The sequence below is a fragment of the Chrysochloris asiatica genome, unplaced genomic scaffold (genome assembly GCF_000296735.1).
Source record: "Chrysochloris asiatica unplaced genomic scaffold, ChrAsi1.0 scaffold00054, whole genome shotgun sequence".
In the NCBI taxonomy this organism is placed as follows: Eukaryota; Metazoa; Chordata; class Mammalia; order Afrosoricida; family Chrysochloridae; genus Chrysochloris; species Chrysochloris asiatica.
The window spans coordinates 1862820-1876689 of record NW_006408572.1 but is presented as its reverse complement, the minus strand read 5'-3'; the positions used below and the strand labels follow the sequence as shown (position 1 = coordinate 1876689).

Genomic DNA, 13870 nt, shown 5'->3' with positions numbered 1-13870 from the left:
GGTCCTATGCAGTATTTCTCCTTTTGTGACTAATTTCACTCAACATAATGTCCTCAAGGTTCATCCATGTTATGCGGTGGCTTGCAGCTTCCTTGTTGTTCTTCAAGGTAGCAACTTGCTTGTTCTTGTAGTAACAGTCAGTAGTCTTCCTCCAATCTTGATGCCACATTTTTCTTCATAGAACCCAGCTTCTAGGATTATTTGCACAGCATGCAGATTGAATAAGTATGGTGGAAGAATACAACCTTGTCACACACCTTCCTTAATTTTAAACCATTTGTTGTTCCCATGTTTTGTTCAACCACTGCCTTTTGGTCCCGGTACAGATTCCTCATGGGCACAATTAAGTGTTCCGGAATACTCATACTTTGCAATGTTGGCCATAGCTTGTCATGATCCACACAATTGAAAGCCTTCGCATAGTCAACACAGCACAGGTAAACATCTTTCTGGTGTTCTCACAGATGAGGAGCAACAGTAGCATAGATCCCCGAAGGCTGGTATTCCTGGATGCCCAGCCAAGGGCTCTCCTTCCCATCCCAGGCTGTCAGCAGAGACGCTGATAGGCCACACTGACAGAATGAAAAAGCCAGGACAGTCAGGACTGAAGACACAATGTGAGAGGCTTCCAGTCTAAAATGAAAATGTGGACTCTCGTTCAAAATTAATAATAACTTCAAGATGGTGAACACAGAACATCAACCCAGGGTCCTGCTAAGCATGAGCCCTATGGGACTGTGACATCCAATTGCCATCAAGTCAACTCAGACTCATGTGTCAGAGGAGAACTGTGCTCCACAGGGTTTTCAATGGTTGACCTTTTGAAAGTTAGTTGCCAGGTCTTTCTTCTGAGGTGCCTCTGAAGACTTGGAGGAGGTCCATCCAGAGACAGGCTCTGCACACTAAAGGCTCTGAAAAGCTACTTGATTGATGGATGCTGCTGGAAACCCACTAAGACAAATCCATCCCCCAGCTGCCCACACAGTCCTGAAAAAGCAGTCACTTTTCTTAGCAGCCCCCAGTGGAAGCAGGCCCAATGGAAGAAGACTTCCTTTAGCACCTGGGGCTCTCAGTGACTCTGCATCATGGACCCAAGACCATCCTGCCCCCCACACCCCCAGGAAACAAAACCTCTGTGCAGTGACTTGGCTTTATTTTCATTCATTGTACTAGCAGTGGGAAGCCCCCTCCAGTGCAGCAAACCACAACCCCAAACCCATTGCCATCTAGTGTCTTCTGTCTCAGTGACGCAGGACAGAGTACAACTGTCCCATAGGGTTTCCAGATGGCCACAGCATTCTCCCACAGAGCAGTTGGTGGGTTTGAACCAGCAGCCTGTCAGCAGTCAGCATTTTAACCACAGCACCACCAGTGCACCTCCAGAGGGACAAGGGACAGACATTTCCCCCTTTCACCCAGATGTTTCCAGCTTCCTCTGCCTTCAGAATCCTGACATGTCACAAGCAACCCTATGAGCCCCGCCCTGCAACAGACTCAAGAGCGTGGTTTTAGGTATCCAATGCCCTGGATTAAAATGTTGCTGCGTTTGCCCTTTCTCTGGAGTGGCACAAATGGGTAAGGGCGTAACTCCAGGTTGGTGGTTCAAAGGTTGGTGGTTCAAAACTACCCAGAGGCACCTTGGTAGAAAGACCTGGCCCTCTGCTTCTGAAAGGTCACAGCCATGAAAACCTTATGAAGCAGTTCTACTCTGCAACACTTGGGGTCTCCATGAGTTCATGAGTTGGAATCTACTCCATGACAAAGAAATCTCTCTGAGTCTTAGTTTCCTTCTCAATAAAATGGGCGTAATAGAAGTAGCAGCCTCACAGGTGACTGAGGATTCCCTAAAGGTCCTAGAAGGTGCACGACTCAACAAACAGTGGCTTTGTTGGTTATTCTCATCCCCTCGCAGCAAAATGCTTCCTCTCTTCCAGGTCCTAGCTCACTCAAATTGCGAGCTCTGTTTGTTGTCTGCAAACAAAGCCAGTGGCCTGAGGAGGCGGGGGCCACGAGGGAAGGGAGGGCTGGCGGCTGACTGAGTCCTTCCTGCGCCTCCCTACTCAGCCAGGCAGCTCTCCTCGCAGCGGGCCGACTAGCCCCGCGCACGGAGAAGCAGGAATAGGAAAAGCACGGGTCAGCATAGGCATTTTCTGAGTTGGTAAAACAACCTCCTTTTGGTGGATGTGAAAAGGTTGCTAACCCTCGGCCTCCCAGAGGTGAATCCGCTTCTGTCCAGAGGGTGGGGCCTAGCGGAAGGATTTGATCTTGCAATTCACCCACTCAGCCACCTGGAGGGCTGTACTTTCTCTGCCAAATCCTGCAATGATCTATCTCGATCCCCAGCTGGTGTGGGTTTACGAATGTCAGCTCAAAGAAATGCAAGTAAACTGGGTTCACTAGATCTGTTTTCAAAGTGTCTCCAATCCAGCAGCGTCAGAATCGTCTGTAACTTATTAGAAACATACACTCTCAGCACCCCCTAGAGCTACTGAACCAGGAACATGGAGGATGGGATCCAGTGATGTTACTTTAACAATCTCCCCTTTCAGGTGACACTGATGCATGCTCAGCCTTGAGACCACCCACTCTGGGCAGAGCAGGTGTAGGGGGTTTAATGCTAGGCTGCTATTAAAGGGGTGGATCAAACCCACCTGCTGCTCTACACGAGAAAACTGTGGCAGTCAGCTTCTCTGAAGATCACAGCCTTGGAAACCCAGTGGGGCAGTTCTCATAGCGTCGTTATGAATCAAAATCCACTTGGTGGCTTTTTTCCCCCTTGAGGTAAGCACCACATTGAAATTTCCCAGAAATATTGACTGCATTAGCTGACCTTAACTTTCTGCCATTGTTACAGTGGGGGCCACTTTACACGTGCTTCCATGTTTTTTCATTTTAACAATGATCCTGCGAAGGGACCCATTTTAAACATGAGAAAACTGAGGCACAAAGAAGAATACACAATTTGGGGTCCTAAATCATAGAACTGAGATTTGGAATTGGGTGTTCAAAGTTTCTTAATTGTCCACCTATTACCTGTTTTAGGGACTATTTGGGCTACCTGGTACACGGGACAAACCAGGTAGATTCTCTGTGCCCTGATTTCTACAGAGGTCTCATCCCAGTGTGTCTGAAAGGTTTGGTTCCAAAAGTTAAGTTGCTTGCTTGGAAGGTTTGGTTCCAAAAGTTAAGTTGCTTGCATTTTTGTAAATAAAGGATTTCTTGGTTACTGGTCCAGCTCCCAAAGTGCTCCCAGGCTGGGGAAATTGCATATCTGTCCAAAAGTTGAGAGATTTGGGCTAAATTAATAAGTCCATGGTACATCTCTAGGAAATACATTTGGAATTCACCCTGGGGGCTGGAGGATGTTCTGATCTCTCTCCTAGTCCAGGTCTAACTCAGGCCTTGAGTTCTGTTGAGGTTGTGTGTGGAGGCTCAGGTCTGTATGAGAGTCTAAAATCAGTTACATTTGGTGTGTGTGACTAGAACATTCTGAAAGATGAAACTTAATCTCCATTTTAAAATCTTGACATGAATTTAGAATCTATGTTGAATTGTGAAGTTGTCTTTTCTAACAGCAAGAGCCCTGGTGATGTTGGGTTAATGTTGGGCTACTAATTGCAAGTTTGGTGGTTCAAAACCACTAGCAGCTCTGAGAGAGGCTGTTTGCTCTTATAAAGATTTGTAGTCTTGGAAAACCTATAAGTAGGAATCAACTCACTGGTAGGTTTGGTTTTTGGTTTGGATTTCTAACAACACTTACTATAACACTGATGTTGACCTAACCATATACCCTAAAGGAGACATTCTTGGTCTCTTAGATCTGGCAAGTGCAGGACATCACACTTTATTCCCAGAGGGTCTTCCCTCTGAGGTCAGACAAGTGCAAGATGTAAAGGCATATATCAATGGGTTCCCAGAAAACCCGTACTGCTTTTGTCCTTGACCATCTTGTAATAACTGAAGAACACGTGCTCTTAATCAATCATGTGATTCCATTAAGTGTTATCCATCTTGTTGTTAGGTGTTGATGAGTCTGTTCCAAGTCATAGACACTCTGTGTATGAGACGCTACCATTTCTGCACCCTCAGTGTTCCAGCTGTCCTTCTTTCAATACATATGCAGGCGTTCTTCTGGCAGTCCACCGTGTATTCAATTTCTTCATCAACATCATAATCAAAGTTCAGTCTTCCTTATTCATTGCCCAGCTTTTGCATATGAGACAGCTGAAAATACCTTGGGTTGGGTTAGGCACATCTTAGTCTTCAAAGTGACATTTTTGATTTTGAACACTTTAAAAGAGATTTTTTTGCAGCAAATTTGCCCAATGCAATGTGTTCTTTGATTTCCTGCCTGCTGCTTCCATGAGTGTTGATTGTGGATCTAAGTAAAATGAAATCCTTGACACTTCAGTCTTTTCTATGTTTATCATGATGTTGCTTACTGATCCAGTTGTGAGGAATTTTGTTTTCTTTATGCAGAAGTGTAATTTGTATTAAAGGCTGTAATCTTTGCAGCAAGCAAAGTTTTGTCATCTGCATAGTGCACGTTGTTAATGAGTCTTCTTCTAATCCTGATACCACAGTCTTCTTTAAATATAGTCCAGTTTCTCAGATTATTTGCTCAGCATACAGATTGAATAAGTATAGTGAAAGGATACAACACTGACACACACTATTCCTGATTTTAAACCACACAAAATTCTCTCCTTATATTAAAACAGCTGCCTTTTGATCATTGTACAGATTCCACATGAGCACAATTAAGTTGTCTGGAATTCCCATACTTTTCAATGTTATCTGTATTTGTTATGATTCACACAGTCTAATGTCTTTGTGGATACCTGGCATGGCACTGTGGGATACATACTGTATTGCAAATGAAAGGGTAGGTGGTTCAAACCCACCAGCTGCTCCTCAGAAAACCCATACGGGGCCACTATGAGTCTGAATTGACTCAACGGCATTTAACGACAACAGCAGTGCCTTTGCTTAGTCAATAAAGCACGGGTAAATATCTTTCAGGTATTCTCTTCTTTCAACTAAGATCCATCTGATGTCAGCAATGATATCCCTATTGCACATCCTCCTCTAAATTCGGCTTGAATTTCTGGCAGTCTCCTTTTCAGTTCGTTCACTATATAAAATATCTTTAAATATAAAACTGTTTTGCATATTTTAAAGCCTCTCTATAAATGGCGGTTTCATGTATTTCTTTTCCCACAACTTGTTTCTATACATTATGAAATTAATCTGTGCTGAATGTGGTTACTCATTTTTATTACTGTATTGTATCCCATTGTTCCAATATATCAATTATTATGTTGGTGGTATTTAGGTTGTTGTCAGATTTTAGCTAACAAAAAGATAATGTTCTAAATTTACTGTGTATGTCAATTGATGTAGAGTTTCATTAGGGAAGTGGTTCTTAGTTCTGACCTCATAGTGGATTCATCTGGGGAGCTTTTGAGGTCTCTGGGTGGTGCAACTAGTTTGTGATCAACTACTAACCTAAAGGTCGGTGGCTCATACCCACCCAGTTGTTGTTGTTGTTGTTAAGCGCTGTTGAGTCGGTTTCGACCCATAGCGACCCTGCATAAGGTTTCCGAGGCTGTAAATCTTTACGGGAGTAGATCGCCTCATCGTTCTCCCGCGGAGCAGCTGGTAGTTTCGAACTGCTGACCTGCCGGTTCGCAGCCCAATTCGTAACCACTACACTACCATGCCCACCCAGAGGTACTACGAAAGAAAGGGCTGACAATCTGCTTCTATAAAGAAGACAGCCAAGAAAACCCTATGGAGCAGTTCTACTCTGTAACACATGGGGTCGCTATGAGTCAGGATCAGCTTGATGGCAAGAGGTTTGATTTCCTGGTCTTCGGGAAGCTTTAAAAAAAATCTTAGTACCCAAACTGCATCCAACACTGAATAATCAGGGTCTCAGGATTGGTCTGACATCATTACTTTATGACCTTCCCAGTTGATTTCAATATGTGTGTAATCAAGGTTGATAACCATTGCCCTAGACCAGTGCTACTCAAAGTGGAGCCCTCCAATCAGCAGCATTGCAGTCACGTGGAAGTTTATTACAAGCATACGCTCTGGTCCCTCCCAGGCCTACTGAGTTAGCCTCTATTTTAGCAAGATCTCAGGGGATGAGTACGATATTACAGCTGGAGGCATGGGTCATCGTTACCTACTAGGTCCTGTCAAAGTGCTGCTTATGGTGTTGGCACTGAGCCGCACTGGTGTGGAAGAGCTTTTGTGTCACTGGAGCCCTGGTGGCACAGTGGGTTAAGTGTCAGGCTGCTAACTAACTGCAATAGTGGCAGTTCAGACCCATCATTTGCTCCTTGAGAGAAAGATGCGGCTGTCTGTTCTTGTAATGATTTATTAGTCTCTGACACTCTATGGAGTTTCTGTAGTTTGGATTATTGGCTTTCTTCCAATTTTCAGTATTGTTGTCTGCCTACTTCCATTATGAGTGATAGCCAGCAAGCTGACAGGAAGCTCTGTATGTGTGGGCGGGGCTTGTTGAGGTGACTGGGCAGGACTGGGCAGAGACTAGCTGTTTCACTGCCCATCTGTTGAGTTTTTCTCTTTGGTTAGTTTTTCCAGGGAGAAATCTAGTAATTGCTTGCTGGGGGGTGGGGTGGTTGGGAAATAGGCTTGGCTGTTAGTAGGGGAAGAGGACTGATGGTCTCCTGTTAATTACCCCTTGATTTCTGTAAGGCATTTCACTCCTAAACTTTAACCCCAATCCTAATAATTTCTTCTTTTTAAATGGCTGTGGACCAGGGGTCTAGCCACTTAAAAAAAAAAAAAATGTGATTTGGGTTAAAGTTTACAAAACAAATTTGTTTCCCATTCAACAATTGATACACATTTTGTTTCATACATTATTCATAATTCCCTCTATGTTACAGCACTCTTCCCACTTAATTCCTGGGTTCCCTGGTTCCATTTTTTCCTGTCCCTTTTTGCCTTTTGAATTGTGTTTTTTGGGCACCAAGTCTTTTGACTCATGTGATTTTCAGACCCATCCCTCAACTCCCACCTTGGGATACCTGTTCCCTCCAAATTCTGAACATTTGGGGAGTTCTGCAGAGTTAATTGCTTATTTGTAATTGGTTCTTTCCTTGTAGACATTTCAGGGAGGGGGTAAGCTGATATTAAACAAGTTATATTTTTCTATCTTCTAACGCTTTTCATATATCACTGGTCTGTTGCCATCTTCTCTCCTGTCCTATCCTGCCATATTTACTCCTCTGTGTCATTTGAGTGAGGTTTTAAGAAGTAGAGGGCATATAAATGTGTGTGGTGGTGGTAGTGATGTACAGTGGAGTCGGTTCTAACTCATAGCGACCCTGCATAGAGTTTCTGAGGCTGTACATCTTTATGGGAGCAGAAAGCCTCATTTTTCTCCTGCAGAATGGCTAGTAGTTTCGAACTTCTGACCTTGAGGTTAGCTGCCTGACTCCTAATGACTATGCTATCAGAGCTCCTTATGAATGTATTTAGTCCACCCTATTTAATCAAAAGTTCATGTCCATTTAAAAAATGTTCTTATATATGCATGTATAACTTGGTATTACTCATTTATATGTGCCCTTAAATCTATTTTTTTTTTTTTAAAAGATGGCCTTGATTTTTCTATTCAATATTAGATTTCTAAACCCAAGTAGAGTTAGCTCATTATTTTCACTGTGGCTTAGGAAGTGCTTCAGCAAATCAATGTAGCATATTTCTCCCCATGCAGTTCTCTATGGATGCATCTCAGAAGTACAGGCCATCGTGGTTCTTTGTTCAACACACAGTCTCAATGCAAATTTTAATCTTTATTGTTTTAATGCAGAAGCATAACATGTCACAGGAAAACAGTTGAGTGTTTTTTTTTTTTTTTTTTACCATCTGCCAATGGCAAAGGCAAAAAAGCTAAGGGTGAGAGCCTGGGGGCTTGGGAGAACTAAGTACATGAGGTGTGTGTAGGGACACAAAGGACAGAAGGGTGTAGACACCAATACACTCATAAGCACACATGCTCTCTCTTCAGGGAAGGGTTTTCCAGAGGCATTTGCCAACACTTTGAATTAAGTACTAAAAAGAAGTAAATGAATGGCTTTGGAAAGCCATGTGCCCTGGATCTTCAATGCGTGAATTCACTGTATTCATCAGAATAGTTTTTAGCTCCACTGGCTAAAGAGAAGCTGATCAAAACTGGGGAGACCAATGGCGGGAGAAATTCAAAGAAACCTAGCAAAGAGCCAGGTTTCACCAGCACCTCTGGGTGAGCTGAAGGAAGGGTATGCTCCCACCTCCCAAGGCTGAAGAGAGAAAGGGTGGGCACATCTCTCACCCTCCTGCTCTTGGCTTCAACACTTGCCTGTTGGGGCTGAGCTCAGTTTTGAAAGATAACTAGTTCTTTTTCTAACTGCCATTAATACATATATGAAGAAAGCCCCTGGCTGGCTCCCTCTCAGAAACCAGAAACCGCAGTGCATATGGGAAGCTGGGTCTGAGGGCCCCTCCAGCCCCAACCCAGGACATAAGCCAGCTTTAAACCTACAAAGGGGTAGACTAGAGATGGGGTAGGGAAGGGACAATAAATAAAGGGGATGAATGGGGTGGCGGTGGTGGTAAGAAGGGCTCCCCAGGAGAGAAAGGCACTGGGTTGGGGGGAATCAGATTCAGTGCCCCCTAAACACTGGCTTGTAGAGTCAGAGGGCACCTGGAGGGGAGGCTGCCAGCTGAAGGGGCAAGAGCTGGTTGGGAAGGAGCTACGAAAGCCGTGAGGGTCTGCCTTCAGCTTACTCTCTTCTCTTTCAAACTCTCCCACAGGAAAGCTGGCCCGGTGCACCAAACATGTCTCTGCCCAGGGCTTGCTGAGGGGACTGGTGGAGGCCACGTCAGCAGCGGGAACTCGTCCACGTGTGTCTTTTACCTTTGGGGAGAAGGAAGAAAGGCAGGTGAGCAGGGTCAGGTTGCCTGTTCAGTGGCCGCTTAGCCTGGGGGAATCTGGACTGAGGGCCACCTCGCTGGAGCAGCCCCACACCCGAGACTGCTGTTCACCCTGCTGGGCTTCTGTTTGCCCACCTGGGTTTTTCAACACAGGTGATATAAGGAGACCAGGAGGAGCAAATGGACATGGGAATATAGCATTTCCCTCAAGGCCATCGAATTCCTTCTAGGCACTGTGCACACAGCCCAGGTTTTTTTACTGGACATTTTCTGAGGGCCTACTAACAGTGGATACCTCACATAATGCTGAATTTTACTCTCCTCACAACCGCATGAGGGAGATGGTGCTGTCCCTACGTTAGCAATAACGGGACTGGGAGCAGAGAGATCAAATATGATGTTAACCTAGATCAAATTGCCAATAGCCGACCACTTTTTGACCTACGAAAATGCAGCTAATTTGCCCACAGGTCACATGGCTATTGTGGCAGGACCTTAGGCGGTGGGAGGGGGAGGGTCCATCCCAAGACCTCATCCAGGGATGATGCCTTCACCTCCTCCTGATTGCCAAAACTTAGGTATGTTCTTGGGAACCGTCCACATGCGTTTTCCTGGGTGCAGCTGGGTAGAGGATAGTGTGACCTGTGTTGCTTCAGACTGCGCCTGGAGGGCACACTCCTGGTCCTGCAGCTTGGGGTCAGTAACAGTGACCTGGGCATGGTCCTCTACCTCTCCGCTCTCCTGCTGGTGTGGAGACACCAACCCAGCTAGGGCTGACTTTCTTGTGGGAGACTGTGGGCCAAACCTGCCCTGGCACAATTTTCTCAGGCAGGAGTATGGGGATCAGGCTGGGTGAGAGCCTTGGATTCTTGCTCTTTCTCTGTGCCTCGGTTTTCACACCTATGAAATGAGGGCAACAACCCTCTTGTCTACTCTGCCAAAAGAATGAAAGTTGATCCTCAAAACAGGCTGGGGTTTAGTGCTGACACCCCAGTGGTCCTGGGTTCTCTCGCACATGATTTGAGTCAGGTTAACATTTGGCCATGCTCTGGTGGGTTGATGATGAGTTGATTCAGCTTCCTCTGCCACACAGTAAGGTTTTAGATAAGTTTACACGCGAGTTTTATACTCATTGTTTCACTGTAATGATTATGGTCATCATTCAACAGTATTTGCTTCTATTCCCTCTTTTTTTTTTGATGTACACACAAACACTCAGGAATATATAATCACTTAAACAACCCAAGGGCACATTATATAAGCCTGCCTCCTGGCTGCCAGCACACAGCCTTTCTCTTTCCATGAGTCTAGAGTCCTCAGCTGCTCTGTCTCTCCATATTCTCATCTCTGTCGTCACTGCTTTTCTGGATAGGGTCCCACATTCTGCCCTTTCTCTTCTTCCTTGATGGCCCTAGGGTTCCTCTGTTCCTGGACTGTAATATTAACTACTCCCCCTTTATGTTACAAAGTGTCTACTTTTACAGTTGTGACAATCACAATTCATCATAACAACTACTCACCATTGAATCATAAGAATCTTATCCCCATCTCCTTTCACCAGACCCATGTAGACAAGATGAAAACTATTCAGTGGGGATTCTACCTTCTCCTGCACACTCTGAAACTAAACACCCTCTTGAAAACTTGTAAGCCACATCTTGTCTTTATAGTAAGCCACATCTTGTCTTTATAGCCCTTCTCCCCCCATTTTAGGCAGCCAATGTCTAAGTTGCCCATCCCTATCACCCCTGCATACAGAGGGGGTAGGATGAAAACGCCTTCCCTCTCAGTTGGTATTTTGAGCTACTACATCCATAAGTACAGGTCAAGTTCATCAAATTGTAACGAATTACACTTGTTTCCTTTATCAAATTTTTATATCTTCTTTTAGTTGAGTTGTGATTTTTCAAGCCATCAAAGCTAGGTCAAATGGGTACTGTCTGCAAGTTTGGGCATTCTTGTGCATCTCATACCAGCTGGATGCTCCGTTCTAGCCCTCTGTGGCTATGTCCTTGTCCATGAGCTCAGGAGACCCCAGGTCTCACTATAATTAAGACCAACCAGCTCTTCCTCTTCTCTCTCTCTCATCTCCAGGCTGATGGGAGTCTATGGAATGTGGTCAGATTCAGCTCATATCTTCATTGCTGCCTTTCCCCCATATTCACTCACCAGTAGACCAACGTGGTCGCCAGCAAGCTTACATGTCTGCTCATGTGATCCCTTTGTGTTTCAGTCTCCGAAGGCACTTGGTAAGTTTCTTGAGGGCGAGGACTGTCCCCTATGACACCCAATCCAGGTTGGGCACTCGATGGGGCTTATGAGGACTTGATTGCCTGGCACTTAGTAGGCACTTTTGAAACCAGAGTTACTGTAATCACCATGAGGATGGGAACTGCTTAGACAACCAGGGAGGGAATAACTTACAATTACAGAGAATGGATAGCGGTGTCACCATTAAGGCTATTTTGGGTCCCTCTGGGCTCATTGCTGGCGGGTAGGTTGTTCCCTCAGCACCTGGCATAGCTCCAGTGAACATGAAAAACTGGAAATGTTACCTGCCCCTCCCCAGTTTTGGGGGCTGAGAGAGAGAATAGAAGGGACAAAGGGGAGGGGCAACAGGTTAGGGAGAGGAGGTTGCTAGGAGCAGCTTGGTACTCACCTTTGCTCTTCAGCTCAGGCCGGGGCGAGGTGCCCCCCTGTGTGTCCGCAGAGCCCGCCCCAGTCTCGCTGGTCAGGCTGCTCTGGCTCCCAGAGAGGTGGCTGGGTGGGCGGGCTGGCTCCAACCTGGGGGACTCGGTGCTGCCGCCTGCAAGAGACCACACGTGTGCCCGAATGGCTCGGTGCTGTTGCTGTAGACCTCAAGCAGACAGGGCTTAGCTCAGCTCAGAAAGTAGTAGATCTAAAATAACTTGCCACTTAGGATGGAGTGAATGGACCCAGCAGCCCCTACCCTGGGAACTGTCATTCCACCCCACCCCACCCTTCTGGCCGCTGCTGATTGGCCCAAAATATATAATGGGGGTTCTCAGTAAAATGACCCAAATGCCAAGAAAAGTCACCAACATGACAAATTGGAAATGATTCCTTTTTCTTGTCTTCATAGAAAGAGTGTGCATGAAGAGTATGTATCCCAGTTAATTCGGACAGAGATTGATTTTACTAAGACTATTTACTGAACAGGGCTGCTAGTTCTTGCTCAGCCAAGAGGCCAGATGTGGGCTTGTGATACTGAACCCCATCTTCTCCTCTATTCTAGGTCCACTTGGTCATTGCTGAGAGTTGGTGTAGGGGTCGGAAACCTGTCCTGGACATCAAGACTGGCAGGTAAAGTTCCTTTGAACTTTTTGAACTTTTTAATATAGAATCTTTGTTCTGAAGAGGCCTAAGAGAGATCAAGCCCAGGGACAGTTTTCATTTCTTATGTCATCTCTACCTATTGATCTAGACCACATGCAACCACTTGCAGTACAAGAAAACTGCACTGTGGATTCTGAGGCCACATCAGGAATCTGTGGGAAAGAGTATCACGATCCACTAGTAATGTCTGGGTGTCCTGACCCTGTGTGATAAAGCACTGGACTACAAGGTCGGTTTAAACTCTAAGGTTGGCAGTTCAAACTCATCAACTGCTTCTTGGAAACCCTATGGAGGGTTTCTGTGAGTCGATGGCACTTAATGTCGACTGCAAGATTGGCAGTTCAAACCTACCAGCCACTCTAAGGGAGAAAGATACTCCCGTCTACTCCTGTAAAGATTTGCAATTTCAGAAAACCTACTCTGTCCTTGGGTTTCAAAATTTTTTTTTGTTTGCTAAGTTTCTATTGTGAATTGAGTGATAGTTTACATGTGGAACATCGGTTTTACACTCGCCGTTTCATTACAATGATTACAATCTTTTAAAACAACCAAAGGGCACATTTTGCAAGCCTGCCTCCTGGCAGCAAGCACTCAGTCTTTCTCTTTCCATGAGTCTAGAGTCTTTCTCTTTCCATGAGTCTAGAGTCCTCATCTCTGGTGTTAGGGTTCCACATTCCTCTGCTCATGCTCTTCTCCCTTGATAGTCCTAAGGTCCTCTGAATTCTAAGGTTAACTACTCCTCACTTTTTGTTACAAAACTTCTACTTTTACAGTTGTGATAGTCGCAATAACAATTATTCACTATTGAATAATAAGAATCATATCCCCATCTCCTTTTATCTAGACAAGATGAAAACTATTCAATGGGGATTCTACCTTCCCCTGCACACTCTGAACCTAACTCCCTCTTGACTTCCTCCACCCCCCATTTTAGGTAGCCAATGTCTAAGTTGCCTGTCCCTATCACCCCTGCATACAGAGGGGCTAGGATAAAGACTCCTTCCATCTCAGTTGGTATTTTGAGCTACTATATCCAATTGTAATAATTTACACTTGTTTCCTTTATAAAATTTTTTTTATCTTCCTCTAGTTGAGATCTGATCATCAAGCTATCAAGGCTAGGTCGAATGGGTACTATCTGCAAGTTTGGGCATTCTTGTGCATCGCTCCTCACTTCATAGCAGCTTGACTCTTCACTGTCAGCTCTGGCTTTCTGTGGCTTTGTCCTTGTCCATGGGCTCAGGTGTCCCCATACTTCAGACCAACCAGCCCTTCCTCTTCTCTCGCTCATCTCTACTCTCTCATCCCCAGGTTGACATGAATCTTTGGAATGTACTTGAACTTCATCGCTGCCTTTCCCCCCTCTTCCACTCACTAGCTGACAAATGTGGTCAACAGCAATCTTAGTGCTTGCTCCATGTGTTCCCTTAGAATTTCAGTATTGGAGGGGGGTTTGTCCTGAATGGACTTGATGGCTCCCCCAGCGAACAACTTGCTTGTTCTGGTAGTAGCCAATCAGACTGCCATTTTTGTTTTGGATTTTTCCTGCTGATCTTTC

General features: G+C 45.2%; 1 protein-coding gene across 1 annotated transcript in view; it reads right to left on the bottom strand.

Annotated features, from left to right (window-relative positions):
- RPH3AL (rabphilin 3A-like (without C2 domains)) overlaps positions 1-13870 on the bottom strand; it is a 140948-nt gene that overhangs the window by 3779 nt on the left and 123299 nt on the right. The window contains 3 exon segments of the mRNA XM_006863450.1: positions 8809-8938; positions 11615-11644; positions 11646-11761. Of these exon segments, the coding sequence (XP_006863512.1) occupies positions 8809-8938; positions 11615-11644; positions 11646-11761 (276 nt within the window).